This window comes from Sturnira hondurensis, unplaced genomic scaffold (genome assembly GCF_014824575.4).
Source record: "Sturnira hondurensis isolate 20B ecotype Veracruz unplaced genomic scaffold, ASM1482457v3 Scaffold0021354, whole genome shotgun sequence".
Classification (NCBI taxonomy): Eukaryota; Metazoa; Chordata; class Mammalia; order Chiroptera; family Phyllostomidae; genus Sturnira; species Sturnira hondurensis.
The window spans coordinates 32588024-32615743 of NW_028093985.1; the positions used below are offsets into that span (position 1 = coordinate 32588024).

The 27720-nt window shown below is 42.1% G+C and overlaps 1 protein-coding gene across 4 annotated transcripts in view; it reads right to left on the reverse strand.

Moving 5' to 3' along the window:
- Positions 1–27720, reverse strand: part of EPB41L4A (erythrocyte membrane protein band 4.1 like 4A) — a 246527-nt gene that overhangs the window by 64498 nt on the left and 154309 nt on the right. For 2 of the 4 annotated variants that reach the window (XM_037032185.1, XM_037032182.1), the window contains exons 10-12: positions 17242–17333; positions 15774–15851; positions 8746–8867 (exon numbers count right to left, since the gene is read on the reverse strand). In XM_037032185.1, the coding sequence (XP_036888080.1) occupies positions 8746–8867; positions 15774–15851; positions 17242–17333 (292 nt within the window). The remainder of the gene's footprint in view (positions 1–8745; positions 8868–15773; positions 15852–17241; positions 17334–27720) is intronic. The other 2 variants (XM_037032183.1, XM_037032184.1) reach the window with 2 other exon arrangements.

A 27720-nucleotide genomic window follows, 5' to 3' on the forward strand; every position in this document is an offset into this window, starting at 1 on the left:
AATCATTTCACCGCTTTGGGTCTCTGTTTCCTCATGTACAACACAGAGCAACTATTCTCAACTTCATCTAATCCAAAGACTTTGAGTCCCACTCTGAGTCTTGCTCCTTTGAAACAAAGCATGCTTTGTTGACCTGATGACCTGATGACCTTTGCTGACCTGATGACCTGTAACACAGTCTGCCATACTTTAAGTCCTGGACTAAAATGCACAGGTACGAATGTGTCTTATGCTCCTCACCTTGGAGCCTTGGGCTGTACCTGTTACAACACAGGTACAGAAAATCCCAACATTTGAATTTTATAGCATCAGTTTCGTATTGCTCCATTATTTTTTTCATGGATTACAATGAACCTTCCCTAGCAAACATGTGTCCTCAGCTTTGCGCTTTTTAAGAATATCTGCGGGAAGTTTGAATGGGCATTTGAAGTCATTTTGTGAACTTAACACATTCACGACAATTATCTGTAAGGCTCTTCAAAAGTATGATATGGTGAAAATGCAAATGCTGTTAAAAACACACTAAATAACATACTAAATCTCTCTCTCTCACTGATCCCCATTCTTTCAAAAAAACCCTTCCCATGGCCACTAATTTTACCAGGTGGCAAGGATAAATGTATGCATACCCTCCAACCCCAAATTTCTATTTGTCTTCTTATATAATGGGGGTGTACTGTACACTGCTAACTCACCCCCGTGCTTTTATTTCCTTGATTAAGCTCTATACTGAATATCATTCCATAGCAGCACATAAAAATTATCATATCCTTTTTGTTTTTCTTCTTGACATTATGGACTCTAACTTGAGTCCAATTCCAGCCCTCGGGCCCTGGGCAAATTCTGGCCTCTGTCTTTTCACCTGTCCACTGAGAGTCACATCTCGTAAAAATGAATGAGACACTACCTGCGGGGTGCCCAGTACAGCGCCAGGCACGCGGTGATGGTGCTCAGTGACTGTTAGTTACTAACATTCCTCCACCTGGTGGAGCTCCTCAGGGCACCTGGCCTTTCACGGCAGATGTTGTGGGACTGTAGCACCGCCGACCCAAATTCAAGCACTCAGGTAGTTGGCCATCTCTGTGATGACAAACACAGCAGCATGTCTGCTCATGTTGTAGAAATGAGGCTAGGACTAACTTGGGAAACCCTGGGCCCAGAGCCCTGGCTGCTGCCTACTCCTTAACTCAACAACTCTGCTTCCCCTCTCCAAGCCTTTTCAGCTTTGCCCTTTGTCTTCTGTTTCCATTGTGTGCTTGACATGAAAATTGCATATGCGTAGGCCTAGCAGCTAATTACTCCAAATAGGGAAAACCACCCTACATGGAAGACGGAATGATTAAATCTGAACTTTAAACTATCGTGCAATGTGATCATTACTACGAAATCACTGTGAGGAGTTTGTTGTTCCCTCTTCACAGCCGTAGACTATCCCAGCGGGACTGGGGAACAGTGAGCATGAGGTGGGAGGTAAAAATCAGAGAAGGAAAATGGTGACCTAAAGGCTTCCCTGAGAGGTAGTAACTCTGGGCCGCTAAAAACACCTGCCCACACACAGCTGCCCGAGGGCTCAGAGATCTGCCAGCAAAGCAGAAAAACTTCACCGAGAGGATACTCTGACTTGCCTCCTTCCCTCATACTCTGTTTATACCAAATCTTCTAGAACACAGCAGGGGTACCCAGCTTCCGTACACCCTACTCACTCTACCTGGACGTCTTTCTCCACCCCTCTCTCACCAAAGGCCATACCTCTACCACATGTCGTATTATCCTTTGGACGTGAAGCTGATGCTATATGGTAAATTTAAGATCAAGACTGACAGCTTGGCTTAGAGACTGGTCTACACCATGTAATAAGAGACTTCCCCTTGGCTTAAGAGAAGAAAACTGAAGTGCCGCAAGCCCCTACGCGTGGGCATGATAACTCTGCCCATTTCAGTACTATTCTCATGACATGGACCGTGAGGCAGCATTTGCCCATTTCACAGATGAGGCAGCAGTAATATGCCCATTTGACAGATGAAGAAATTGAGGCATAGGCTAGTTAAGTGACTTCCTAACATTCCACAGCTGGGACATAGCTCTGAGGCTGAACCTGGATCTATCACATGTAGCTCCCTAGAGCACACTGCCGTGATCTGACACACCAGTCTCTACTCACACAGCTTGCCTTTCGTCTGCCTAAAAAGCATTTTTATAAATATATTTCTAATTGCTACAAGCCAAGGTGGGCTTCTGCTGACATCACATCTAGCATAATGTGCCATTTAGAAAGGGTGCCCAGTGATGACTACTTTCTTGACATTACAATTTCTCAGCAGCCCAGAGCTATACAGTGCATGAAGTACAGTTCTACTTCATTATATCAAAGCATTTCTGTCCCTCCTGCTTCGGGCTGCACCCACCCTGGGTCACCAAGAGGGTCAGCCACCCGCCCCCATGTGAATGGTTCGCTAAAGGGTCCAGAGCTCCGTGGCACCGTCATCCCTTGGAGTTGGCCAACAGACCTGCTGACCACACAGTGCTCATGCTGGATGGGGTCTGACCAGAAATGCTCACCGAGCACGTTGGAGAAGCGCACAGTGACCCCCAGGGCAGGTAGGTCAGCCATTCACACTGCAGAGCAGCGCTCAGGCCCTACCTGGCCGAAAGGAATGTTCAATTTAGCACACAGAGTCTCTCTTTAAAAGGAAATTATTACCCACACTTAAAATTCAGGAAAGTTTGCACAAATATCCAAATTCCATGAAAACACTAGAAGATCTGGCCCTGGCCTGGGGGCTCAGCTGGCTGGAACAGGGTCTCATACACCCAAAGTGGCACAGGTTCAATCCCAGGTCAGGGCACCTACAGGAGGCAACTGGCCCATGTCTCTCAAATGGATGATTCTCTTTCCCCTCCTCTGCCCTGCCCCTTCCTCTGTCTAAAAATCAATAGAAACGTACCCTTGGATAAGGATTTTTAAAATGAAAAGGAAAAAAACAACACTGGAAATCTGACAGCACTGGGTCCATGCCCTTGAATGGGAACAAAGGGCTTGGCCCGAGCAGGACACACCATCTCCCTCATGAGTCATTTTCGCGGCCCCTCAGGCATGGTGTCCTCTGCACCTTCCACTACTCAAAGTGGGAATGCCAAAATGTCACCTGGCCTTGCTTTTCAGTTGTCTGCACACAACTGTTTATTTCTCTCTTCTCCAGTGTGATGTCCTTAAGAACTTAAAATGCTGAGTCAGACTATCATAGCATTATTTATCCACAGCAAGTGGCTTCACGCATTTCTTTTCTTACACCTAATTATGGATCATAGCCAAACATCCTGTCTTCACTGCCTGCTTAAAGCAGAAACTCTCTTCTAACAAGAACCCACCCACATAAGGTACTAAGACCTTGCCAGAGAAAGGGCTGTACAAACACTCCCTTTTCCTTCCTGCTATCTCACCTCACCTCCTGCTTTACCCCCAAGCTCCTCAGAAGCCATTTAGATTTGCAGGCATGCTCTGGCCGCCTGCCCTGGCACTGGACTCCTCTGGGTGGGGCAGCGGGCGGGCAGGGTGCAGGGCTCTTGGTTCCGGAATGCACTTCCTCAGAGTGGTGCCAAGGCCTAACCTTGGCAGATTCTAAACACAATGGCCTGTTAGCTTCCAGGGCATTTGTTATTCCTGACTGAGAGGTGAAACAAAGGTTTTTTTTTTTTTTTTAACTTGCAAAGAACTGAGCGGAAACTTAGGGAGAACAGACACCAAGTTTGACTGAATTTTTTTTAACTTCAGAAGAAATAAAAGAATGTCTTCTGGAGGTATAATGCATGCTCGAGAAATTAATGACACAAACTAACAAAAACCAAGTCTCCTTTCTATCACAACTTGCTTTTTATTACATATAAATGTTAAGTGAGAGGTGAGCATTTATGCTGATAACTCCTGAATCTATAGTTCTAAAACTTTACTTTAGAGAGAATACCAGCAGAATTCACTCTATAAAAATTAACGGCTAGACTTACTACAGTCAAATAAAATTTACCATCTATTTAAACCACAACTCCGTGTTTGTCAAATACAATACACTCTAATTAAATACATTTTTCTATGTCTTCAAATCTTTTTTCTACCTTTTTAATTGTCAAAATTAAAGAAAAGAAAGCTATCATTCCTTTCCTGCTCAGCTGCCCATGAGTGAGTTCCAAGAAAAGGGAGCTTCGGAGAGAGGGGCTGCTCTGGGGCTTAGAGTGTGAAAGGATGAAGCGACAGGGCTGGAGGGGCTGCCTGGGTGGTGGGGAAGGGGACAAAGGCCTTGGGGCCCCAGTGACCTAATGACCTGCAGGCCATTCCCCACCCCCACTCTGCGGGGGACTTGAAGCATGGTGGAACACGGTCTCCCCGCGCAGGCTTGACTCTAACCACCACTTGTTTCCTTTAGGTAATATTCCAATATAAATAAATAGCTAATGATTGATTTATTAGAACTACAAATTTACAGGTTCTTCTGTTTTGCTTTATTTTGTCTTAAGTCAAATTCCCTTTCCACTCCCATCTTTGCTGAGACAATTGCCCAGCTACAATTGGTCTTTGTCACTACACAAAGCGACCAAAGTAGCCATTTCTGGTTAATAGCTGTGGACCCTGAGAGAGAAGATACCTACTAAGAAAGGCTCCTGGTGGCTAACTGGGCACAAATTTCAAAAACAGAGCCTAGCAGCCATGTTTACACATGGGTGTAAAACTGCACTTTAAGGAGACACTTGCACTAAACTGCCTGCACTGTGTTCCTGCCATCTGAGCAGGCCCTTATAAGGGAGTTCCTGGAATTGTATTTCAACCAATAGGACTGCGGTTTTCCCTGTCTGATTAGAGCTGCACAGCTCTGTCCCCATCAGTATCTTAATCTACCAATCAGAGCAGCTCCATTCTGACCAATCAGAACAGTACTTTTGGGACCAATTGAACTGCAAAGATTTGAAGCCCTCATTTTAGCCAATCAGGGATTGGGGCAGGGACTTCTCTCTATATAAGTCAGCTTCCCTCTATCTAGGAAAGGGCAACTTTCCCTTTTCACTGAAGACTGGAGCCTGCATTTCCAAGCAGGAGCTGAAACACAGAAGACAACTCACTGGACCAGAGCAGAGCAGGACAGGGCAGAGTGAAGCAGAGCAGAGCAGAGCAGGGCCCAGCAGAGTGAGGGCCACCTCAGAGCTGTGCTGTTCCTCAGTCTTGCTGTTTCATAATTGAGCTGTAACACTACTGAGCTATCCACAGCCATGCTGCGTTATAACTAAGATATCTGTACTGAATAAAGTTCCCTTCTTCAACACACCCCAAATTGGGGATTCCTGTAAGCACTGAATTGGCACCAACAATCATTGACTGACAACCCTAAGCCCAAGAGGTTCACCAGAAAATCCTCTCCTCCCCCACCAGCAGCAGCCCAGCTTCACTTAGAACTGCCCACCTTCGAGAGGCCTGGTGGGCAGGGACAAAAAGCTCAGTGGTGACTGATGTAGTTGAAGACAGAGGGCCCCCTTCAAATATTCTGCTCCAAGTTAGAACCCAACCATGACCTTACAAATGGGAGATGGTTGAGACTGGGTCTGTATGAGCTGGAATCAGCAGAAGCTCAAAGCAGAGCACATGGGAATTAGAGGACAAAGAAAACATAACATTTAAAGAAACAGAACCACATTAATCCCTGCCTCCCAACATCCTTCACAGAAATGTGCATGACAGCAATGGTAACACTGCATCACTGACATTTGCTGGATGGTCCCTCTCCACCCTGGACAATCATGTACCGCCAAGGGCAGGGTCATCTCTGGGTCCTCAGGACACATCACAGTTTTGTGGAATACAGGCCTGAAAAGTTAGTCTGGAAGTAATTTAAATCAAAATAAAATGCATGCAGAGCAAAGCCTTAGTTTTTAAATACAGCATTGTTTAATCCTCTATTAAAAATAAAACTGATGAAAATAAACCACTGTTTAAGATATACATAATAAATTAGCATAAATGCTTAAAGGTATTACTACAAGGACATTCACTTTAGTCATATTTATAGTCTTCTAAATTTGAAGCAGCTTCAATATTCAGGAACTAAAAATTGGTTGAATAAATTATGTCAGGTCTATACATTTGTGCAGGAGAAAATTACACAGGTCTTAAAATGGTGCTGTACAAGAACAGCAAAAAATTTATTACAACACATCCATGATATATCACTCAATAAGAAATGTAAGTTGTAAAACATTACTATATTACTTTTGCAGAAAAGATATACAAATGAGTAGAAGGCACTATATATAATACAATGTTAGTTCTATGATGATGAAATATAGCATCGATTTTTTTTTTCTTTTTCAGTGAGAAGGTTCTAAGTTTCCTAAACTTTCTAAAGCAAGCAGGTATTTTATAATAATAATAAAAGCACAACCTGTGCTCCATTTTTAAAAGATCCAACTGATGCTGAGAATCCAATATAAATAGCTGATGCTAGAGAATGCTGGGCCGAGCACTGGCCACACCCTCCTCCCCACCCAGAGAGGGAGGGCGTTCCAATGGGACACAAGGAGGTGGGACTTAGGGTGGGAGGTAGATGTGAGGGCTCAACACAGTCCAGGTTGCTCTGTGAAAACTGTGTTTCACTGGATCTGCATAAGCCATGAGAAAAATCAACCCTCCCTAAAAAAAAAAAAAAACACAACACCTCTTGTCCCTAAATTAATCAGCTTCTAGAATTTGGGCTTCCAAAGTCAAAAAAGAGTGTTCCAGAGGCGGATGATTTTATTTTATTTTTTTAAAATATTTATTTATCTTTAGAGCGGAAGGGAAGGAGAAAGGAAGAGAAACATCAATTTATGGTTGCTTCTTGGGCATCCCCTGCTGGGAACTGGCCTGCAACCCAGGCATGTGCCCTGACTGGGAATTGAACCACGATCGTCTGTTTCGCAGGCCCGCGCTCAATCCACTGTGCTACACCAGCCAGGCCAGAGGCAGATGATTTTATAAGAACACATGAGAAGAAAAAGAGCAACCTGAGCAGGTTTGTATAAAAAGCATAAGTAATCATTCCTGCATGTCAAGTGGAATAAAACGTTGACTTAAAGCAAGGAATGCTTTTGATATTCTCAGCTGGTCTCAGGATAATTTGACGAGGCACGAGGTTTCAGAAACAGCACAGGATTTGGTTTGCTTATTGATTATACCATACTGGACTTGATCTAAATTAAAGATTGCTTATACACAGAAGTAAGTACAAAAGATTAAGACAAATACAGTAAATATTAAGGCTAAAATTTTTGTCCTGAGCTACCTGCTTATTATGTAATCTCGACCAAATTACCTTTTTAAATCTCACTTTCCTCATCACCCAACTGAGAGAATGATGATACATAGGAGTAAGGTAATCTACTGCAAAATGAAACGTCCTCTTTTTTGCCACTACAGACCCATCAGAAAGAATTTCATTTCCTCCCAACCCAGTGACAGGAATCAGATGTCATTTGGCTTTAGAAAGAAGTGACACTCTCACAGCCAGCAGCGGAGGAGCAAACTCAAACACTTCCTTCATGGCCCTGGCCTGAGCGGTAAATGCAACAACGGATGTCATACGCTGTGTCAATTATCACGCAATGTTCAGATGTGAGGCGCTGTGATTAAAAATTCCATTCACTTCACACAATTACTATAAAGCAAAATAACCCAGGAGGCCCGGGCTCCCATCCCAGCCCCATTGTTATCAAGTTGCTGGGGCGTATCTTCCTGATCTGCAAAATGGGAATATACTCTTTGCCCTGCCCAGCACACCTCAGGGTTACTGTGAGGCTTGGGTGAGAGAAAACATGTGAAAAGTCGGTGGAGAGTGTTGGACAAGGGTGATCTGTAAGCAAGCCACAACTAAAGTCAGTAAAATTCTCTGAGCTCTGAACATTGCACAGGGATTAAAACTGATAGATTTTATTAAAGAAATAGTCTGCACTACAAACAAAAATATGAATAACCCAAGTGTCCATCAACAGTATAATGGATAAAGAAACTGTCATATATTAGAATCCTTGTAGCAAGAAAAATGAATGCACTTTTTTACGTACTACATATAACGTTGGTAAAAGCAAAACAAAAGAACACAGGCCATGATCGACTCACATAACATTAAAAACAAAATAAATTAGTTTGCTCAGAGAAAGCTACATAAGTAGTAAAATTATGACAAAAAGTAAGGAAATAATTATCGCTGAATCATATGGTGTTTTTTTTAATTGTTGGAAAGAGATGAAATGGTAAAGATGTGAATAGGCAAGTAGAAAGGATTTCTTGGCTTGCAGCAATGTTAAATTGTGTGTGTGTGTGTGTGTGTGTACACACACATGTATACATTTTTCTGTATGTATATTTCACAAAATAACAATAACAAAAATAAGTAAATTCTGTATAGATTATATCAAGTATTATAGTTTAAAAGACTTTTTCTAAGAGTTTGTTTCAATTCCAATCTCAGATATACTCAACTAAAAAATTACTCAGTTCAAATTTTAATTTCCTTAAAGAGAAAGTACAGTCATCAAGCAGGCTGTGGTGATTCAAGCAGCGTACTTGTCTACTTACTAATAATTTCTGATCACTTAGAAAATTCCAGAGTCCAATTAAAAATTCTAGTATGAATAATAAAAAAAAACTATTGGGCTACAGTCACTACCTGAGCGTACCTTACATGACACCAATCAAAAAGGAGATGCAAGTTTACATCAGTGACTTACCCACTGGCTGTGTTTGTGCTATTCTCTTAGGGTAAGTCTTGCTTCGGCTTCTTGCCACATTCTGATCTGGGCGGGGAAGTTGAATAGAAACATCTCGACTCATTTGCAATGCTGTCCTGCCACTTGAAAAGCAACATTTTGGTTAACACAGGTAAAACCACACCGCCAAAAATTAAACAACAGCTCATTCAAAACATCTCCAAAATAAGAAAAGAAGAAAAAACACACACTCCCATGGGTTGTAAGCACATATGGGTTTTCGACTGATTCTCATTACCAAGGAAGTAGAGTAGCATTAAATTCCAATAGGAAACATTTAGGTTAGATAGAAGAAATATCCTTCAGGAGAAGAACAGGGAAAGGGGGTTTATTAAAAAAAGTAAGGTCTAAGCAGAATGATGAGCTGAAAATAGAAAGTGCTGATCACCTTCCAGCTCTACCCCAAAATAATGAAGAAATTACATTGGGCTGACTTACATGAGGGCAATGACTCTGCACGAGTCAGCACGACCCCATGTTGCACTCGCAAAGCAAGTTGTAGAGTCCCCCGGCAGGACCACTGTGTGGTCCACTGTCACCTGCGATGGCACAATCAACCATTTACTACCCTGCCTCACCTGTGCCGGATCAGATGCCCGGAAGATTTAAAACAGGCCTAAAAACCCAGGCACAGCCCTGCTCCTCTGAAGGGTCTGTGAGGATTCAGGAGGGTGAGATTACAAAGAATTTCAAATCTCAAAGAATCTCAAAGAATTCTATAATTTCATTTGCTGGATTTCAGTGAACATTCATCCTACAGACACCAGAGTTCACAGCTGCTAAATTTAAGCCAGTGAATGACCCTGACTTTCACCTTTTTTATACTTAGGTACAAAAAAATGCATTTCCATTTGTCCAGTTTGATTCACCTCAGAAAGAGCCATCAACAAAAAGCCTTTTAATGGCCCCAAATCCCACTGACCCTACATTTACAGAATAAACATAGGTGAATCTCTCCCAAATGACATTTATACAGCAAAATTCACCTCCCACATGCCTCAGTAAAAGTTTTCCTGTCTCACTAACCCATCCATCTTTATCAGAAATTTTAACAAATGGCCCTGGCTGGTGTGGCTCAGTGGATTGAGTACCAGCCTGTAAACTAAAAGATTGCTGGTGCGATTCCCAGTCAGGGCACAGGCCTGGGTTGTGGGCCAGGTCTGCAGTACACGGTGCACAAGAGGCAACCACACATTGAGGTTTCTCTCCCTCTCCCTCCTTTCCCCTCTCGCTAAAAATAAACAAAGATATTTTTTTAAAACTTCATAAAAATGCTTGAAACACTCATAAAAACTGCCTTCTTGTCAGACTAACTGGGCACACCACTTGATATGAGTCAGCATAAATTGAGATATAAGATTCCATTCCTGAGTATATTTTTTATTCAATAATTCATGAGAACCAGGGAAAACATATCCTCAAACTGGGACATATTTTCTTCCATTTGAAATTTAACAATTTTTTAAAGGTAGTACATAAGGTAATACAAATAGCAACACCTCTCTACTGAAAAGATTTTAAAAATCTAGGAACTTCCAGCCAAGATGGAGGCAGAGGTAGATATGCTTTGCTTGCCAGCACAACCAAAAGGACAACCAATTTAAAAAAACAAAAAACAACCAGAACTGCCAGAAAATCAAACTGTATGGAAGTCCGAACCATGGATTTAAAGAAACATTCATCCGGACTGGGAGGAGGAGCAGAGAAGGGCAGCCAGGGAAGAAAGAATATGCTGTCAGGGCGGTGGCTGGAGGACTGCATGGTCCCACATTTGCAAGGAGATAAACCAGGAGGAACAACTGGGGAGCAAGGCAGATCACACAACCCAGGGTACCAGCACAGGGAAATAAAGCCTAAAAAACTCTGGCTATAAAAACCTGTGGTAGTTCTGACAGCAGGAGAAAGTCCCAGTCTCACAGGAGAGTCCATTGGAGGGACTCCTGGGATCCAAATCAGCACCAGAAGGGCCCAATTCACTTGTGGGTAATGGGGAAGTGACTGAAAATGGGGCAAGAGCTGAGTAAGCGGCATTATTCTCTCTCAGACCCCTCCCCCACAACAGTGCCACAATACAGCAAAGTGGGTAGCCCCACCCTGGCAAATACCTAAGGCCCTACTTCTTATAATGTAACAGGTGTGCCGAGACAAAGAAAAATGGCCCAAATGAAAGAACAGATCAAACCTCCAGAAGAAGAACTAAGTGACAAAGAGATAGCCAACCTATCAGAGGCAGAGTTCAAAACGCTGGTAGTCAGGATGCTCACAGAAATTATTGAGTATGGATGCAAAATAGAGGAAAAAATGAAGGCTGTGCAAAGTGAAATATCCAAGAAACCAATAGTGAAGGGAAGGAAACTGGGACTCAAATCAACGATTTGAAAGAGAAAGAAGAAATAAACATTCAACCAGAGCAGAATGAAGGCACAAAAATTCAAAAAAATGAGGAGAGGCTGAGGAACCTCTGGGACAACTTTAACTGTTCCAACATGCATATCATAGGGATGCCAGAAGAAGAGGAGGAAGAGCAAGAAATTGAAAAGGTATCTGAAAAAGTAATAAGAAAAACTTCTCCAATCTGGTGAAGGAAACAGACAAGCAAATCTAAGAACCTCAGAGAGTCCCTAAGAAGTTGGACCCAAGGAGGACCACACCAAGACACATCATACTTAAATTACCCAAGATTTAAGACAAGGAGAGAATCTTAAAAGCACCAAGAGAAAAGTAGAGAGTTCCCTACAAAGGACTTCCCATCAGACTGGCAGCTGATTTCTCAAAGAAACCTTACAGGCAAGAAGGGGCTGGAAAGAAGGATTCAAAGTCATAAAAGGCAAGGACTTACAACCAACATTACTTTATCCAGCAAAGCTATCATTTAGAATGGGAGGGCTGATAAAGTGCTTCCCAGGTAAGGTCAAGTTAAAAAAGTTCATCATCACCAAGCCCTTATTATATGAAATGTTACAGAGGCTTATCTAAGAAGTAGAAGGTCAAAAAGTATGAACAGTAAAATGACGACAAACTCAAAGCTATCAACAACTGAACCGAAAAAACAAATACAAGCTAAGCAAACAACTAGAACAGTAACAGAATCACAGAAATAGAGATCACTTGGAGGGTTATCAGTGAGAGGGGTTGAGAATGAGGGAAAAGGTATAGGAAATACGCAACATAAATGGTAGGTACAAAATAGGGGGAGGTTAAGAATAATATGGGAAATGGAGAGGTCAAAAAACTGGTATGTATGACCCATGGACATGAACTAAGAGGGGGGAATGGACATGGACATGAACTAAGAGGGGGGAATGCTGGAGGAATGAGGTTTCAGGATGGAGGAGAATAAAGGCAAAGGGAAAAAATAGGACAACTGTAATAGTATTATCAATGAAATAAAGTTAGAAACATTTTTAAATCCATACAGAGAGCAAAATTCCATTATTATAAATACTTTCAAGAGACTTTCTCAGCTGTAACACTTGGGTACTATGTGCATTATTGCATAGAGGAAAAAATAATTTGCCCTAAAAACATAACCCATTAAGTGGACCACTGAGGCATTTTATATTAAGATTTTAAGTTATTGAACTTATCCTTGTGATCTCTCTCCCAGGAATAAAGGAGAAATGACAAGATCATATCATGAGATTAATAAAAACTGTGGTCCAGGAACATAAACTGATCTGCCACAGGCTGTGTGGGACCCAGACTAGAACAAGCTTTCTGACCTCCAGCTGGTCGGCGTGGCGCAGCCTGGCAGAGTGGACAATGGGGGGGAATACTCAGCCGCTGGGTTTGAAGTTGCAAGTCTGGTCTAAAAAACATGGCTCTGTCACAGCTCTATGTGGTCTCCAACAGATTATTTCCTAAATCTCCTGAAGCTTTCTTTTTATTATTTATAACATATTCTACTCGTTCTTACTATTTCCTAGCAGAAATATTCTTGTGCAGTTTTCTTACTATTTCCTTGTAGCAGAAAGTATTTGACAACTAGGAAGATTTCCAATCCAGTGCCTGTTTGTAGTGACAGGACAGAGGTGTTTATTGCCATGATCACCCACTTCACTTCCTCCTCTCACTCAGGCACACACACTCCCATTCTATGCCAAGTGGCCTTTTTCAGCCTCAAAGTGGAAGGCACAATCGGTAATCAGTGGGGTAGTGGAAAGAGAACAAGAATAGAGACATTTGCGTTCAAATCTTAGCTTTGCCACTTACTGGTTAAAGGTCTTTATTTGTTAGTTTACTTTGGGGTCAGGGGCTTAGATTTCTCATCTGTGTAAGTAAGGATATGATTATCTCCTTTCGTGGGTCACTGAGTGGACTGAATAAAGTAACATGTGAAAACACTTGACAGACAGGCGGTTCTCACAAGAACTTGTTCTGTCTTCCATGCTTTAAGAAATGTGGAAAGTTCGTGTGATTTCAGCCCTACAAGAAGGAGGTGTGGGTTCCCAGGGGTGTTTCTCAGGCCCAATTCCCACTGCTGGAACATAAATTCTACACAACTCATTCACTCATCAAAACTAGGAGTCCCCTACAAACCTAGCAAGAGGTAAAAACAAGGTTAATTTTTAAGGGACTCAAAAAGAGGTATCAGTGTATAATAAAATATTTTAATCAAATATTTGATCAACTTCTATTTCAGATTATTGGTTCCTGATAATAAAACAACAACAAAAGATTTAGATTGTCAGATTTCAGCTCAGCCTTTCCCCAGAAATTTAATTTGGAGTTTTGGAAAAGACTGGCTGTCACACATTACTGCCTGATTTTTCCATTCTTAAGTCATGACTAATCTTTCTAAAAGATGCTATAATGTCCTTGGTGTTCTGGAAGTCCAAAGATGCAGGAAAGGGACAAAGACGAGAACTCTGATTTCCTACATGGCACACACACCTACAGAGACACACACAAATACAGACACTCCAACAGTCCCAGCACTTGGCACGCTGATCTTTATTCCACACACCCCAACTCTCCCCCACCCCCCTTGTATCTAAAGCCTGCAGGGTAAAGAAGGAGGCCTCTGGGTTTGCAGAGCTCTGCCTTCATTCCACCAGGTCTACAGAATATCTCAAGAAAGGGGGCAGGCTTATGGTGTTTGCTTAAGGCTGGTTATCTCTCCTCCTCTGACAATTGACAGTCTACGAGCTGGCGGCCACCCAGCAGTCAGAGACCCACCCCTCCCCAAGCGTAGCTCTGGGCAGTGGGATGAGACATTTCTCCTGGGATGCTGTAATGTTGGTGCTTTCTACAGACAGACTTGGAGAGTTGGGTTTCATTAAGACTTACTAGGCAGTTAAGACCAGCCACCAAATTAGAACAGATTTAGCAGAGCTTCCAATTCTGCAAAGGTTACTTTTAATTACTTTCTTGGAAGAAATGATATTTAATATGCAAAATCCAATAGTAATAATTCCCAGTAGCTACACATTTGCATTTCAATAAATTTGAGAAATCAGGTATAAGTAAATTTGAGGAAACCAACTACAGCATATGTTAAACAGCATAATTACAATTTTAATAGTAGGAACATAGAGAGAGAGTTACACATTTTCCCTATAACCCTTGACATGTTTTGCACCCTAAGTGGAAGAACAGCCAACGTGGTGGCTAATAGCTGTCCTCAATATGAAAGTACGCCCTCTTCCCTTAAATTCCTGATAATTATATCACTGTCTGGGGAAGAACCTCAATAACCTAAAGGCTAAATTTTTATACAGCGATGAATGCTAAACACTGAGAACATCTATATACAATAATTTAAGTTTTATTTAAGTCATCAAATGGGCAAAGTATCCAAATGAGTAATATGTAAAGATGAATGCAGCAAACATTTAATATTAAGCACTCTGTTATTGATTATCTCTGGTTTCAAATTCAAAACCAAAAAAGTGGTTTGTAAAAGAGAGGAATCAGAATCTGGCCTACCCTTGTCCTCGACTCGGCTTTATTTTCAAGTGCCCCAGGTGAGGTTCCCCTCGGGGATGCCTCCAGTGGGGCTGACAGAGGAGCGTCCCACCTCCTGAGCAGCACTTCTGTACCCTGCTCGGGGGCTCAGGGCCCGGGACCAGCCTCGTGCTCTCACTCTCTGAGGCAGAGGTGCTTCAGTCTGAAATCTGTATCTCTAGGCACCCAATGCCGTGCCTTGCCCATCACGGGCTCTCCACTTGAAAAAAGGAGTTCAAACAAAACAATTTTTTCAGAACAAAGAAGGCCACCATTTTTGTGTATTAGAAAAAGACACAAGCATGTGCCCAGACGATCCCATTGTAATCTTCCCGACAACCACAGTCAGGCTTCCCCTGCAACAGGCTCACAGGCTGCCTAATGGGTAAGAGCCCAGGCTGTGCGGTCAGGCTGCCAGCGTGGGAGCCCCACTTCTCTGCTTGCCAGCTGGCTTCCCTTGAGAAGTGACAGCAACTTGGCATCAGTGAGCCTTAGTTTCTCACATGTTATGAGGATAATATGAAGAAGACTGCGATGATCACATGGAATAATAACTGGAAGACATTTAGCATACTGCATGGCACTTAGCAACTGCTCGGTGAAGTTTAGATAGAATTGCTAGCATTACTACATGTGGGATTTCTGCTGCAGAAAGCACGATGTGATCCACAGTATAAAGTAAACACTGTGTTACAACCCAGGGTCAGCAGAATGCCCTAAGAACTGCAGTCAGCTACATGCAAAATATCTACTTTGTTTCATAATCACAGCATAGAAATAAGTCAAATGTGCATCAAAGTATATTTCTGCAGATAAGCCCTAGTACATTCTAAAAGCCCTAGACTTACTATAGCTAATACAGACATTAAATAAAACCTGAAAAACCATTTTTTTGTCAAAAACTTTAAATACACTATTATGCTTATGAAATTCATGGGTATCGTAGAAAAGTTTTTTCAAAACCTGGAACATGTGTGTATGTGGACAGCTAAGTTGAACATTTTGTATTCACATGTACTCCCCAAGGGAAAGATGCCATTTACCTGTACCGGTGCTTATTACTCAGGGATCCAAACTTGCTGAGTTTTCTTGACAATGAATTTGATTCATTTTCTGGCATCCTGATGAATTTTTAAAATAAAATTAAATAAAGACTCACAAATACAGATACTTATGCAATATTTGAGCAAAAACTATGTAGAAAATATAATAATGTAATACTTTAACAGCTCATCAAAATACCTGATTTATTCTACAAAAAATAATAATCAGTTATTACAAGCTAATAGTTGAAACACAACCACAATCTAGGAATTTATATATGTCTACTATTGAAATACTCATACTTCCTAAAGACAGCACTGTCATCAGAAGCTTTAGTTGTGAATCAAATTACTTCCTCTACTTAAGTACCCTTGGGAACTTTGTCACTATGGTGGTTTAGCCAAGCCAAGGTGCTCCCGGAAATTAATCACACCTGACGTGGTGGCTCAGTGTCTTTGTACCCTGTGGTCCAGCACTGCCCATTCTGGGGCACCTTCAACAGACAAGCTCCTCCACCCAGCCCACTGAACTAGAGGTCGTGTTTCAGGCTTTCTGGAAAATGTCCTTATTCTAATACAAACTCTATAAAGGACATTGGTCATTTTATAAGAATACTTCTCCCATAGCATGCTATTTGGGGAAAGTATTCCCTGCAGATCAACCAGAAATAAGGGAAGGAACTCATGTAGTTTTAAAATTAAAAACACAAATAAAGCTAAATGTAGTACCTAATAAAATTTAGTTGTATCTTGACACCATAAGGCTGCGACATGAACAGAAAGTGTCCCCACAACCCAATGGTCACTTCTCTTCCACATCCTCCCCTCCCGGGGGCACAGCAAGCAGGAGGGCTGCCAGCTCCCCACTTGCCACATCTGCCTCCCTCACTCCCTGTTTTCCTAAGCACTTTCCTGGTCACTCCTTCTTCTAACCTACGGCTGGCTCTTCCCATCCTCTAAAAGCTGGCCACGTCCCACCGCTCTGTCCTTGGCTTTCTGCTTCTCCATTTTTTTCATAGGTGACCTCCTCCAGCCCTCCTTGCTTAAACCCTAACTACGTTTACATGGCCAACCTTGGTCGTTCTCACAAGCCTCGCACATGCAACATCTCCACTTGGGTGACCACAGGCATTTCAAAGTTAGCATATCCACAGCAGAACACAATTTCCACAAATACCAAAGCTACACTGTTTCCATAAACACCACCACCATCATCATCATCATTATCATCATAATGTCCTTGGCTTTTTCTTATAATGTGAGCATAGAAAGCAAAGAAGATATCTATGTACATGTGGGAGGGTGGGCATATATACCTATTTGTACTAATGTGATCAAGAGAATTAGCTGGCTGGAAAAAAGAAAAACTTCTAAATTTCTACGTACAGATAGAACAGAATTTTTGTTATAAAAGCAAATGCAATTTTCACTTTTTAGAACAACGAACAAAATTTTCAAATTAACATACCGAAAAAACGTATGATGTTCTACACTACACTTCCAAAGGTGCTTGCAAGCAGTTTTACTTCGGGCTTCAAAGAAGAACGAGGTCTCGTTGCACTGAGAGAGAAGAGAGAGAGAGAACGTGAATTACCGACCGCAACATGCTCTGTCAGAGGACAGCCACCTGAATTCTCTTCTAGGCAACAAAAATTCGAGGAAACAGACAATTTATTGTTAACACTTAAAACAAAGAAAAGTGATCTCTTTGAAGCTATTTTTTATTTTGGTAGCTTGCTTTAAAACTTCACTCAAAGTTACAATAAAATTTCCATGTCAATCTTAATGCCATGACCTTTACTACCTGCTCCTGCAGCACCCACGATCACGGGGAACTGGGGATGGTACCGAAGTACCACACACACTTCAGTCCCAAATGGGCACCGAAACAGCAAAAGTACTGACCATGTGCAAATCAACTCCCACTAAAACGGAGATGCCCACAAATGTATTACTTTCAGGAATATCAGGCCGCACTTAAATTGGTAGGTAAGGAATCTCGAAAGGGTCACAGGGAGAAACTACCTGCACAGCAGTACCATCTGGGCAAGTTAAATAATGTCTGATTCTGACTTTATCTATTCTGCATCAAGTTACTGGGTGAATTAAATTGAATGAGATGGCCTATGTAAAATATCACGTAATAAGTATATAACAAATTTTAACTATAATTTTAACCTGGTGGTGACCTAATTATCTTTATTTAATACATAAGAAACAAAGGTAATAGTAGAGGTAATTCAAACTGTGCAGGAGAAGATACCATTTATGTTTTTAAATGACTGGGTAAAAAAAACATAAGCACTAAAATAATAAGCCACAAGCTCTGTGAAGTTATATAATTGCTAATTTAGTTTCAAATAAAAACCACGCTCATGTCTCAATTGCAGAAATGCTCCTGGAATGAGGTTGCTATGGCTTCATAAACAAGACTGTCAATGCAGAGGAATAATTAAAATACCTCCCTGTCCCCGCTACTTTTAATAAGGACAGAACATTTGTATGCATGAAATTTCCCTCAAGTCCATCTGGAATGAGGCCCAATTTAGAAGTTTGTTTGTAAAACTGAAAGGGTGTGATGAAAACAGAGCCAAGATATGCATGTTACAGCAAGGCAACCCGTAATTCCAAAACCTTGGGAGGTGGAGGAAGAACTCAGGACAATCCCCAGGTTTCTGTCTTGGGTGCTGCAAAGTAGTAAAATACAGCAAGTGGGGGAAATGGGGATTTGGAAGGTGAGGGAATGAACAATAAGTTCAGGCTATTTTGATTCTGAGATGTCCATGGAGCTGAGAACTAACCATGCCTAGTTGGCCAGGAAACACTCGGGAGTAGGGCTGAAGCCATGTTGTATCTGCCGACACAGATGATTTCACCCAAGAGTACGTAAAAAAGTTGCTCGGAAATAAAGCACAGAGTGAAGAAAGGTCGAATCACAACAGAGATGAGAGAGGTCAAACTGGACCAAGGAGGCAATGGTCAGGGAGGCCGGGAGGAGAGCACAAGTCTCCAGTGACCCAGAAAGGTCAAGCGGGGTTTCAGAGGAGGTTACTGCATTTCACAGAGAGAAATCTTCAGTGGCGTTCATGAAAGGGGTAGGGAGCACAGACTTAGAGGTGAGGAAGAAAAGTCAATGAATGCAGAAAGTGTTGTCCTGGCAAGTGAAAGAAACTGGGGGGGAGGGCTGGGAAAGGGAGTGCTGGGGAAATCACACGAGGTCCGCGGGGTGGGGTGGGAAAGCGAGCATCCGTCAGCAGATGGGCATGCTCCGAGGGCCCTTTTCCCCTTTGGCTTCCTTTTTTAAGCATGCAGTACACATGCACTGACGGTACAAACACCAAAAGTTAGCAAAACAGATACACAATGATAACCACTCTCTGTCCCCAGTCCCCATCTAGAGAGGCAACTGCCTTTCAGCATTCCTTATATAATAACAGGTGAGTGTTTTTTAAGGTCCCTGAATTATCCAAAAATACAATGTAGAGGCTGTATATTTTACAACAATTTTGCTTGTGATTGCACTGTTATTAAGATCAATGATTACAAAAAAATGAATACAGGACTGGCTGCCCCCATTCTGCCACCCTCTGAACTATGTGCACCCCTCATCTTCCTGTGCCCTTCAGTACCTGAAGTGGGACCTCCCGGGCCTCACCAGCAACAAGAAACGGTGGCGGGCGATGACTGCTCTGTGACAGAGGCGCTCTTGCCTGTGAGCAAGAGCACCCACAAACAAGGTGGCAGTTACATACCCAAACCAAATCTTCAACAAGTTTCTTAACGACATGTAACCCAGCTCTCCAAAAGTGAAGGTAAAACCAAAAAGCATTCCATCTTAAACATAAAAGAAATCTCAAATTTTTTGTGGACGGATTTTCACTTCATTCTTCACATAAACGTTCACATTCGTCTGCTTTTCAAACACAGACCTGGTCACAAGGTAGCTAATTTTTAGTATGTGCTCAAAAGAACTATTACTTAATGAAAGGATAAAGGGTACTTAAGATCCAACCAGAAATGGGCTTCCTCAAGTTCCCCCTGGGTACAAATGTGTTAAAGGAACAAAAGAGTCTCCCACAGGCCTCCTAATAACGTCTTCTGTGTGCAAACAACACACACAAACGCACCCTCCCTTCACACAGGGCTTTGACAGCAGCTGCCTATTTTCCTCCCATTGTCAGCAGAATAAGCCAACTACTGAAAGGAAGGTTAACAACAACAAAAAGGAACCAAGGATTCTGAATAAACTGGGCATGTTTTTGCCACTTCAAGCAACTGCTGGCAAGAAGGTAACTGACGGCCGTGTTGCAGAGGCCTTTCTTCCTCCGCTCCCCTCCTACTAAGCCTTCTCCAAACAGAGACGATTAGCACCTGTCCTCTCATTCATACAAAGATGAGGCTCTGCTTAATTTAAGTTCATTCCAATCTGCTGCTAAGAAACTTTATCCAAGCATGTAATAGTGCTTGCTTTTGGCAAAATTACTCAAACACCTTCACAGCTTTTGTCCTTTCATGCCAGAAGCAAAGCTGTGGTCTGAATCTATTTCTTTTCATTCTGTGGACTGATCCAGCTCACATCACCTGGAACTCAGACATCATGCGGAGACGTGGGGGCCCCACTGGGGTGCATCTATAGGTAAACTTGGCTCAAATCCCCAATTCCGTCATGTGTAAAGAATTCAGGACCTGTATCATATCGATGAATTCACAACCTAATTCCCTCTGGTCTTTCTCAGTCTTTCTCTCAGTACCTTTGCTGTCAATGTTTCTCTTTGCAATTTGAAGAAAGAAATCTACCTTAGCCTGGCTTCTGCTAAGGTTTCTGAGATTACAGAGGGGCAAGGAGGGGGTCACTTGGCAAGCCGCACAGCATCTTGCTTTCCTTGGGCCAGTCAGGCCTCACTGCCTCTCCCAAACCTGACCCACCCTGCCCCACGCGGCCCACACTCCAGCCAGTTCTGTTTCTGCCTTGGGAAGCAGCCGCCACTGGACAGTCAGTCTGCCTTCCAGCCTCCCTGGAATTATGTGGATGAACATGTCAATCCTCAATAATTCCCAAATTATTGCGCATCTGCCCATCTCCAAGATCACCAGAAGTAACCTAAGGTACAGTGCGCATAGATTAGGTATTTAAGAATGAAATGGGTTAGTGCCGTAACTAATGGTAGAAAGATGGTCATTACATACTGTCAGAACCTGCAGCAGAGAGGCTGCCTCTGTGACCTCCAGGGGCAGAGGAGAGAAGTGTCAAGATTATTGAAGTACTGAGGCACTTTTTTAAGCATTCGATCTCTACAAGATTTACAATATATGTACTTGGCAACTGTCAAGTTATTTTAAGGACTGAAGAGTGAGGAGGGCAAAAAACCAAAATCATCAGCGGGGCTGACTGCAATTAAGTGACATAAGGGAAAGGAAGGCAAGCGGTAGGATTGAAGAGATTTATTTTATTCTTTAACTGAAAATAGACTAAAGAGGTATCATACAATTTTAAGCATTTTGAGACATTTTCTCTTTAAAAATGGGGAGGCTGATAACTACATTTGGAACAGTCAACCTGTGTGTGAGAGAGCACGGTGCCTGTTTCAGTGACCATCCCCGTATCTCCCACCGGCCTCTCCCGGGCCTCCCCACCCCGAGGAGGAACCCAGAGTGAGCTGCAACGACAAAAATTACCCATCTTGTCATTATTTGGAAAGGATGTTAGAAGTAAATTTTAAAACACTGAGTGAAATATTATCTTATTCAAGCTTTTTCTTTACACAATGCTCCCTAAAGAGTGTTTCTTACAACACTAGTGTCTTGTGATCTTGTCAAAAAAAAAGGGGCGGGGGGAGAGTTCTACGGTCAAATAAGTTTGGGAAACAATGGGTCAAATACTCAGAGCTTTTAACTTATTGGGGGTGGCATTGGTTAGTAACACTATATAAGTTTCAAGTGTACAGTTTTATAATACATCTATCTGTGCCCTGCATGGTGCGCTCACCACCCAAAGTCTAGTCTCTCTCTGTCACCATAAACTTGACCCCCTTTCCTCTGTTCCTCCTCCCTCTGCCCAATTCCCCTCTGGTAAGCACCACTCTGTTTCTGTGTCTATGAGTTTCTTTTGTTTGTTCACTTGTTGCTTTCTGTTTTATATCCCACATACGGATGAAATCATGTGGTTCTTGCCTTTTTCCACCTGATTTATGTTGCTTAGCATGATACTCTCAAGATCCATGCATGTTGTCACAAATGGCAGTATTTTGTCCTTTCTTATGGCTGAAACACTCAGATTTTTTGATGTACTAATGTGTACTGTGAATCTCTAAGGGCTGGTAAGGTAGCTGGTATTTCCCTGATGTATATAAATAAGGCACTTCTTTTTTCAAGGAAATGTTTCTTCATTGCTCTGGTTTAAAATATATTACACCACACGAACACCTCTACACACACTGGTTTTTTAAAATTCTTTTTAAAATGCACGTAATATGGTTTGAATTAAAAATCATGTGCATTTCAGCAGAGCACTCAGAGAATAAAATTAATTTCCAGTCCTGCATATACGTTATAGTTTACAATAAAAGAACAAAAACAGCACAGATATTCCAGTACTCTTTTGCCAATTGTGTGGGTTATATATTCAAAATATGTACTAAATGTGAGAAACCTCTTTATCTCATTTTCAGATGAGTAAATTAGTTGCCTGATGAATAATCACATGTAACTCTTTCTAGGTTCTTAAAACATAAATTATAGGGTTGGTTGTGTTACATTGTGTTGCTCCTCTTTTTTCCTTTCCTCCAAAATTAAAAACAAAACAATACAAGCCAAATCATTAGAAAACAGTGATATGATGTTTCGGTAAACTTTGAAAACTATTATGTTGACCTTATTCTGCTTCTTATTTGGAAAAGTTCAGATACCAATTCAGAATTCCATCTGGTTTGCTTTTGTTATTGCTGTTTGTATTCTACCTTTTCCTCACCTGTTCTTTAGAGAAACTGTAGCATTTACTAACATGTCAACATTTCTCTCCTGCAGATTTAATTTTTAATGATAATTAATCATTATTCCAAGTTTCACAAATGTTGAAAAAAATTCATAACAAATGTTACTTAAGCTTGTTAAAAATAAAGACATAAATACAAAAAATATACACACACAAAGTTATTGACTAAAGAAAAAGTTGTAAGTGAAAATGATCTAAATGTCCCAGCACAAGATATTGGTTGAGTGAGCTATGCAATATATACTCAATTGAATACCATCCAGCTGTATAAAGAACAAGCTCTCAGTAGACTGATATCGAGAGATTCCTAGGAAGAACTACTAAGTAAAAGGAAAATAAAGTGCAAAATAATATATACATTATGCTTTTAGGCAAGAAGGAAGGAAACATTCAAAATGTGCTTATCTTTGCAAACAGAAGCACAGGGAGGATAAACCATAAAACACTGAAGTTGGTTATATACATGGAAGTGTGAAGGAACAGGACTGAAGGAATATGGGAGCTAGCCATTACTTTTCTGAACATGCCTTTTGGTACAGTTTGACTTTTTAAAAATATTTTTTATAGTTGTTCAAGTACAGTTTTCTGCCTTTCCCCCCTCCATAGTTTTACTTTTAAAAGCATGTTAATAGTTTTACTTTTAAAAGCATGTTAATTTCTACATCTTCAGAAAAAAATCAAATAAGAAAGGATATGAAGAGGGGATCTATAGCTGAAAGCACACTGAGACGAGCAAGCTTAGGTAGATCTCACATGGGCACCATACCACGGGAACAGGCAAGGCAGGAGGAAGGGCCAACCCAAGGAAACTCTGAACAGTGTTTGACTCTGTGTCCTCAGTTCTGGCAAGGTGCTCTGTGAGAGAAAGCACCGCAGAGCACTGTCAACTTTGGTGGTTTGGCCAAAGAGCAACCCTGAAACTGTTTTGGATGTATTTTGGAATTGAGCAAATGAGTACATGTGTTACTGGTGTTGGCAGCCAAGGTTCTCATGGCCAAAAGAAGGACATATAAATATAAAACAAGAGAAGGCAAGAAAGAACTCTGTGGGGCCCTGCCCAGGTAGATCAGTTGGTTAGAGAATCGTCCCAATATGCCAAGGTTGCTCATCCCCTCTCTGGTCAGGGCATATACAAGAAGCAACCAATGAGTGCATAAATAAGTGAAATAATAAAGCAATGCCTCTCTCTTTCCCTCCAATAAAAAAATATATGTATATGTGTGTAGACATATATACATATATATACACACATATTTGTGTGCATGCACACACACACATAAAATCCTTTGTTCTTGATACATGGTTAACCCTCAATAAATGGTAGCTATCAATTTTTTAAAAGTAAATAAAAGGGAGGGATGGTGTGATTTGCTTACAGTGGAATGCCAAGTGCTGACTGATAAATACAGAGGGAGTGGGAGAGCCAGACAATCACATTATGTAAGAATTATAGTAAACAGCTGGATCAGGCAAGAAGCCTCAATGAATACTAGATCTACAGAGAAATTTTGAAGGGAAACAGGGCATTTTCAATGAATTAAAGTATCTCCCCACTGATAACTTATTAGTTGCAAAGGAGAAAAAACAGTAATTATACTTGGTGTTAATCAGGCAACACCAGGACTGGGTGGTCAAATTGAACCAATGAAAGGCAGGCGGTCACCAGGTGCCTCCAGCTGCGATACCCTGAGAGGGACACAGCCTCACCTGTGCGGCCTTCCCACTGAGAACACACAGCTTCTGATCACCAGGAAACAGACTCATGTGAAATGAGAAACTTCCTATTTTTCAGAAGTGAGAAAAAACTTATTCTTCAAAAATGTCAATGTCATAAAAACCAAAACTACTACAAAAATGTTTTAGATGAACCACTATGCTGTACACCTGTAACTAATACAAAATAATATTGAATGTAAACTATTATCAAAAATAAAATTTAAATTAGAAAAAATGGGGAAAAATGTTCCAGAGATTAAAGCAGGCTAATTAGATTCTATCCTGGAAGGTGAAAATGTTATTAAGGACATTATTAGGTCACCAGAACAGAGAAAGTAGATGACAGAAGCCTTAGATCAACATAAATTTATTAAGTTGATAACTATACTTTGGTTATATCACAGATCATCCTTATTCTTAGGAAATACATACTGACGTATTTAATAGACATACAACATGTGAAACTTACTCTTAAATCATTCAAAAAAACATCATGTGTGTGTAGATAACAAATGAAAAAGAAAAGAGAATGTTAACAAAAACTGAACGTGAGTAACAAGAAGTAACCATGTTTTTATTTTATTTTTTTAATCTTCCCCTGAGGATATGTTTATTGATGCTATAGAATGAGCAAGACAGAGAGAGAGACAGAAACATCAACTGGTTACTCTTGTCTATGCCCAACCAGGGATCAGCCTGCAACCTTTCGGTGAACAGGACAATGCTCCAACCTACTGATATACCTGGCCAGGGCCCATTTTGTAATATTTTCATTTTTTCCACTTTTTGTAAATCTGGAGTCATTTTCAAATAAAAAGACTTTAAAAAATCTATAGTTCCACTGAAAATGTGAAGGAACCCTAGCAAGACCTCCTGGACTTGCTGGCAAAGAGTGACAACTCCTGGCCATCCTCACTTCCTGTGTACTTTTCTCAAAGCAGCCCGGAGAGTCCGGCCAAGCAGGTCTGATTACGCATGGCCAGAGGTGCCAGGAGTCTTTTCCTTCTGTGTCCTGTCACTGGGTAAGTTTGGCTGAGGTTAGTTTCATGAGACATTACTCATAAAAGTAATCAGAGCAGATTTTGTCTTTTTCTTTTTTTTCATTTATTCAACAAAAGTGCTTAGTACACACCAACTTCTGGGCCTACTGCTGAAAGAATGGATTTTCTTCCTGTTGATGAAACCAAGAAATTTGGGTATGACCCAAAACTCCTCTGTATCTTTCACAAAAACGTTCAATCTGCTGCTAATCAGAAGCAATTTTACCTCCAAAATGCCTCCCAAATCAGCCCACTCCTCTCCACCCCTGCAGGAACCACCCTCTCCTCATCCCCCTCGCCCCCTGATTGGTCTGCAGTCTCCTACTTGACCACCTGTTTCCACCTGTATGTGCCACCCTGCAGCCAGGGCGCTTTCTGAAATGTAAATCTGGTCAAAGTGAGTGAAACCCAGGACTTGATGTCACACCCAGATACCCTGAAGTTCATCAGCCAGCGTCAAGAACGAGCACAAGCAGACAGGAAAGAGATGGCCTTGCCCAGAAAGGGAAGACTGAACTGGTACGCTGGGACCTTCCACCCGCATCTTCAGTGTGGACGGGCAAGCACGGCAAACCCACCCTTGCTGCCTTCTGACACTCGCAACCTCTCCTCCTTCACTTGGATTGAATCCACTCAATCCAATCTTGTTGTGCTTCCTATCGCTGTGTCAGTCACCCCAAGTAATGCTCAGCACGTCCCCTAGTCTGTCCCACTTTTCCACTGCTAACACCTCCTGAAACCCTCCCTTCATGCCCTCTGGAGTTCATGGTCTGTCATCAGCAAAATCCCTTACTTCCTCAACCCATTCCCTCACGCGGCCTTCCCCCTCTCGGGCCAGTGGAAACCTGGCTCTCTGCTGAACATACTGTCTCAACTGCATTCCTCTAAGTGCTGGCTGTTCCCTCTTTGTCCCCACTGTTCTCTTACCACTGGGGCTGAAAATACCACTGGGGAATCCTGCTTTCTTCCCACAGCCACTTTCAGACCATTCTCTCTCTTCCCCCTAAACTCCCAGCTCTGAATCAGATCAGGTCACACCACCTGCAGTCTCTGCTGGCTGTCATCCATACAGGCTTCTCCATCACATGTGGATGCCACTGCAGTCACTCTCACTGACTTGTGTTAATTATTGGAAATTTCAATATACAAATAATAGAAATGATCCCTCCAACACCCAGACACCCCAGCTCCCTGAACCTCCCTCCTCCAGTAATGTGGTCTTCCTGCCAACCCCAGGCCCCCACTCCCACGCTCAGAATGCTACAGCAGGGTTTTTCAGCTTCGGCACTATTGACATTTCAGGGGGACTGAACTTTGCCAGTTTACAATATATTTTGAAGTGTTTAACAGCATGTCCAACCTCAACCCTCTAGATGACAGTAGCATCCCTATTCCACCCAGCACTGCGGCCACCACAAACGTCTCTGGATATTACCAAATATCCTGGGGGTGTGAGGAAGGGAGTGAGGAGTAACTGACCCCAGTTGAGAACCACTGCCCTCGGGCTTTCCATGTATAATAACTGAAGTCTCTCCATAAACTCAAGGCCTAGCACCTCCCTCTGACCACCACCCTCTCTCTTTAGTTCACTGCCTCCAGTACTCCACCCCCGATAATCTTTCGTCGCCACCAAGACCACCACCCACAGACATGACCATGTTTTCACTGTCCTCGCTCACCTCCTTATCCAGTCTCAATTGCGTGGTAAGTCACTGTGGTTGCTCACCTGACCCGCGGGAGTTCCTCGCCCTCCCCGCTCTTTGCACGACTGTCTTGACAAAGCCAACGCTCCACTTGCTTCCTGCCTGCACCAGTGCTGTGGAACATGGCTGGGGAAATGCACACTGTGATGGTCTCACTTTAAATTCATGAGTGTCCATACCACCATGCGATCATATCATACCATCAAGCCACATACATGGTCCTTGTCTGTTTTCTTTCCAAAATTACTATTTCGCATCTTCCTCTTCCTTTGGACCCTCAGCACCTCCTCCTCAACCTCAGTCTCAGTTGATGAACTTGCCACCTAGTTCCCTCAAAATACAAGGCAGAATGACGATAGAAGAACTACCCACCTACCCTCATCTACATTCCTCTGCTCCATCTTCCCACCCGCTAACCACGGGGGGCTGTCCTGCCTGCCCTCTAAAATCAACCCTCCGTTTATACCCTGGAAGTCATCCCCTGTCGTCTACTCAAG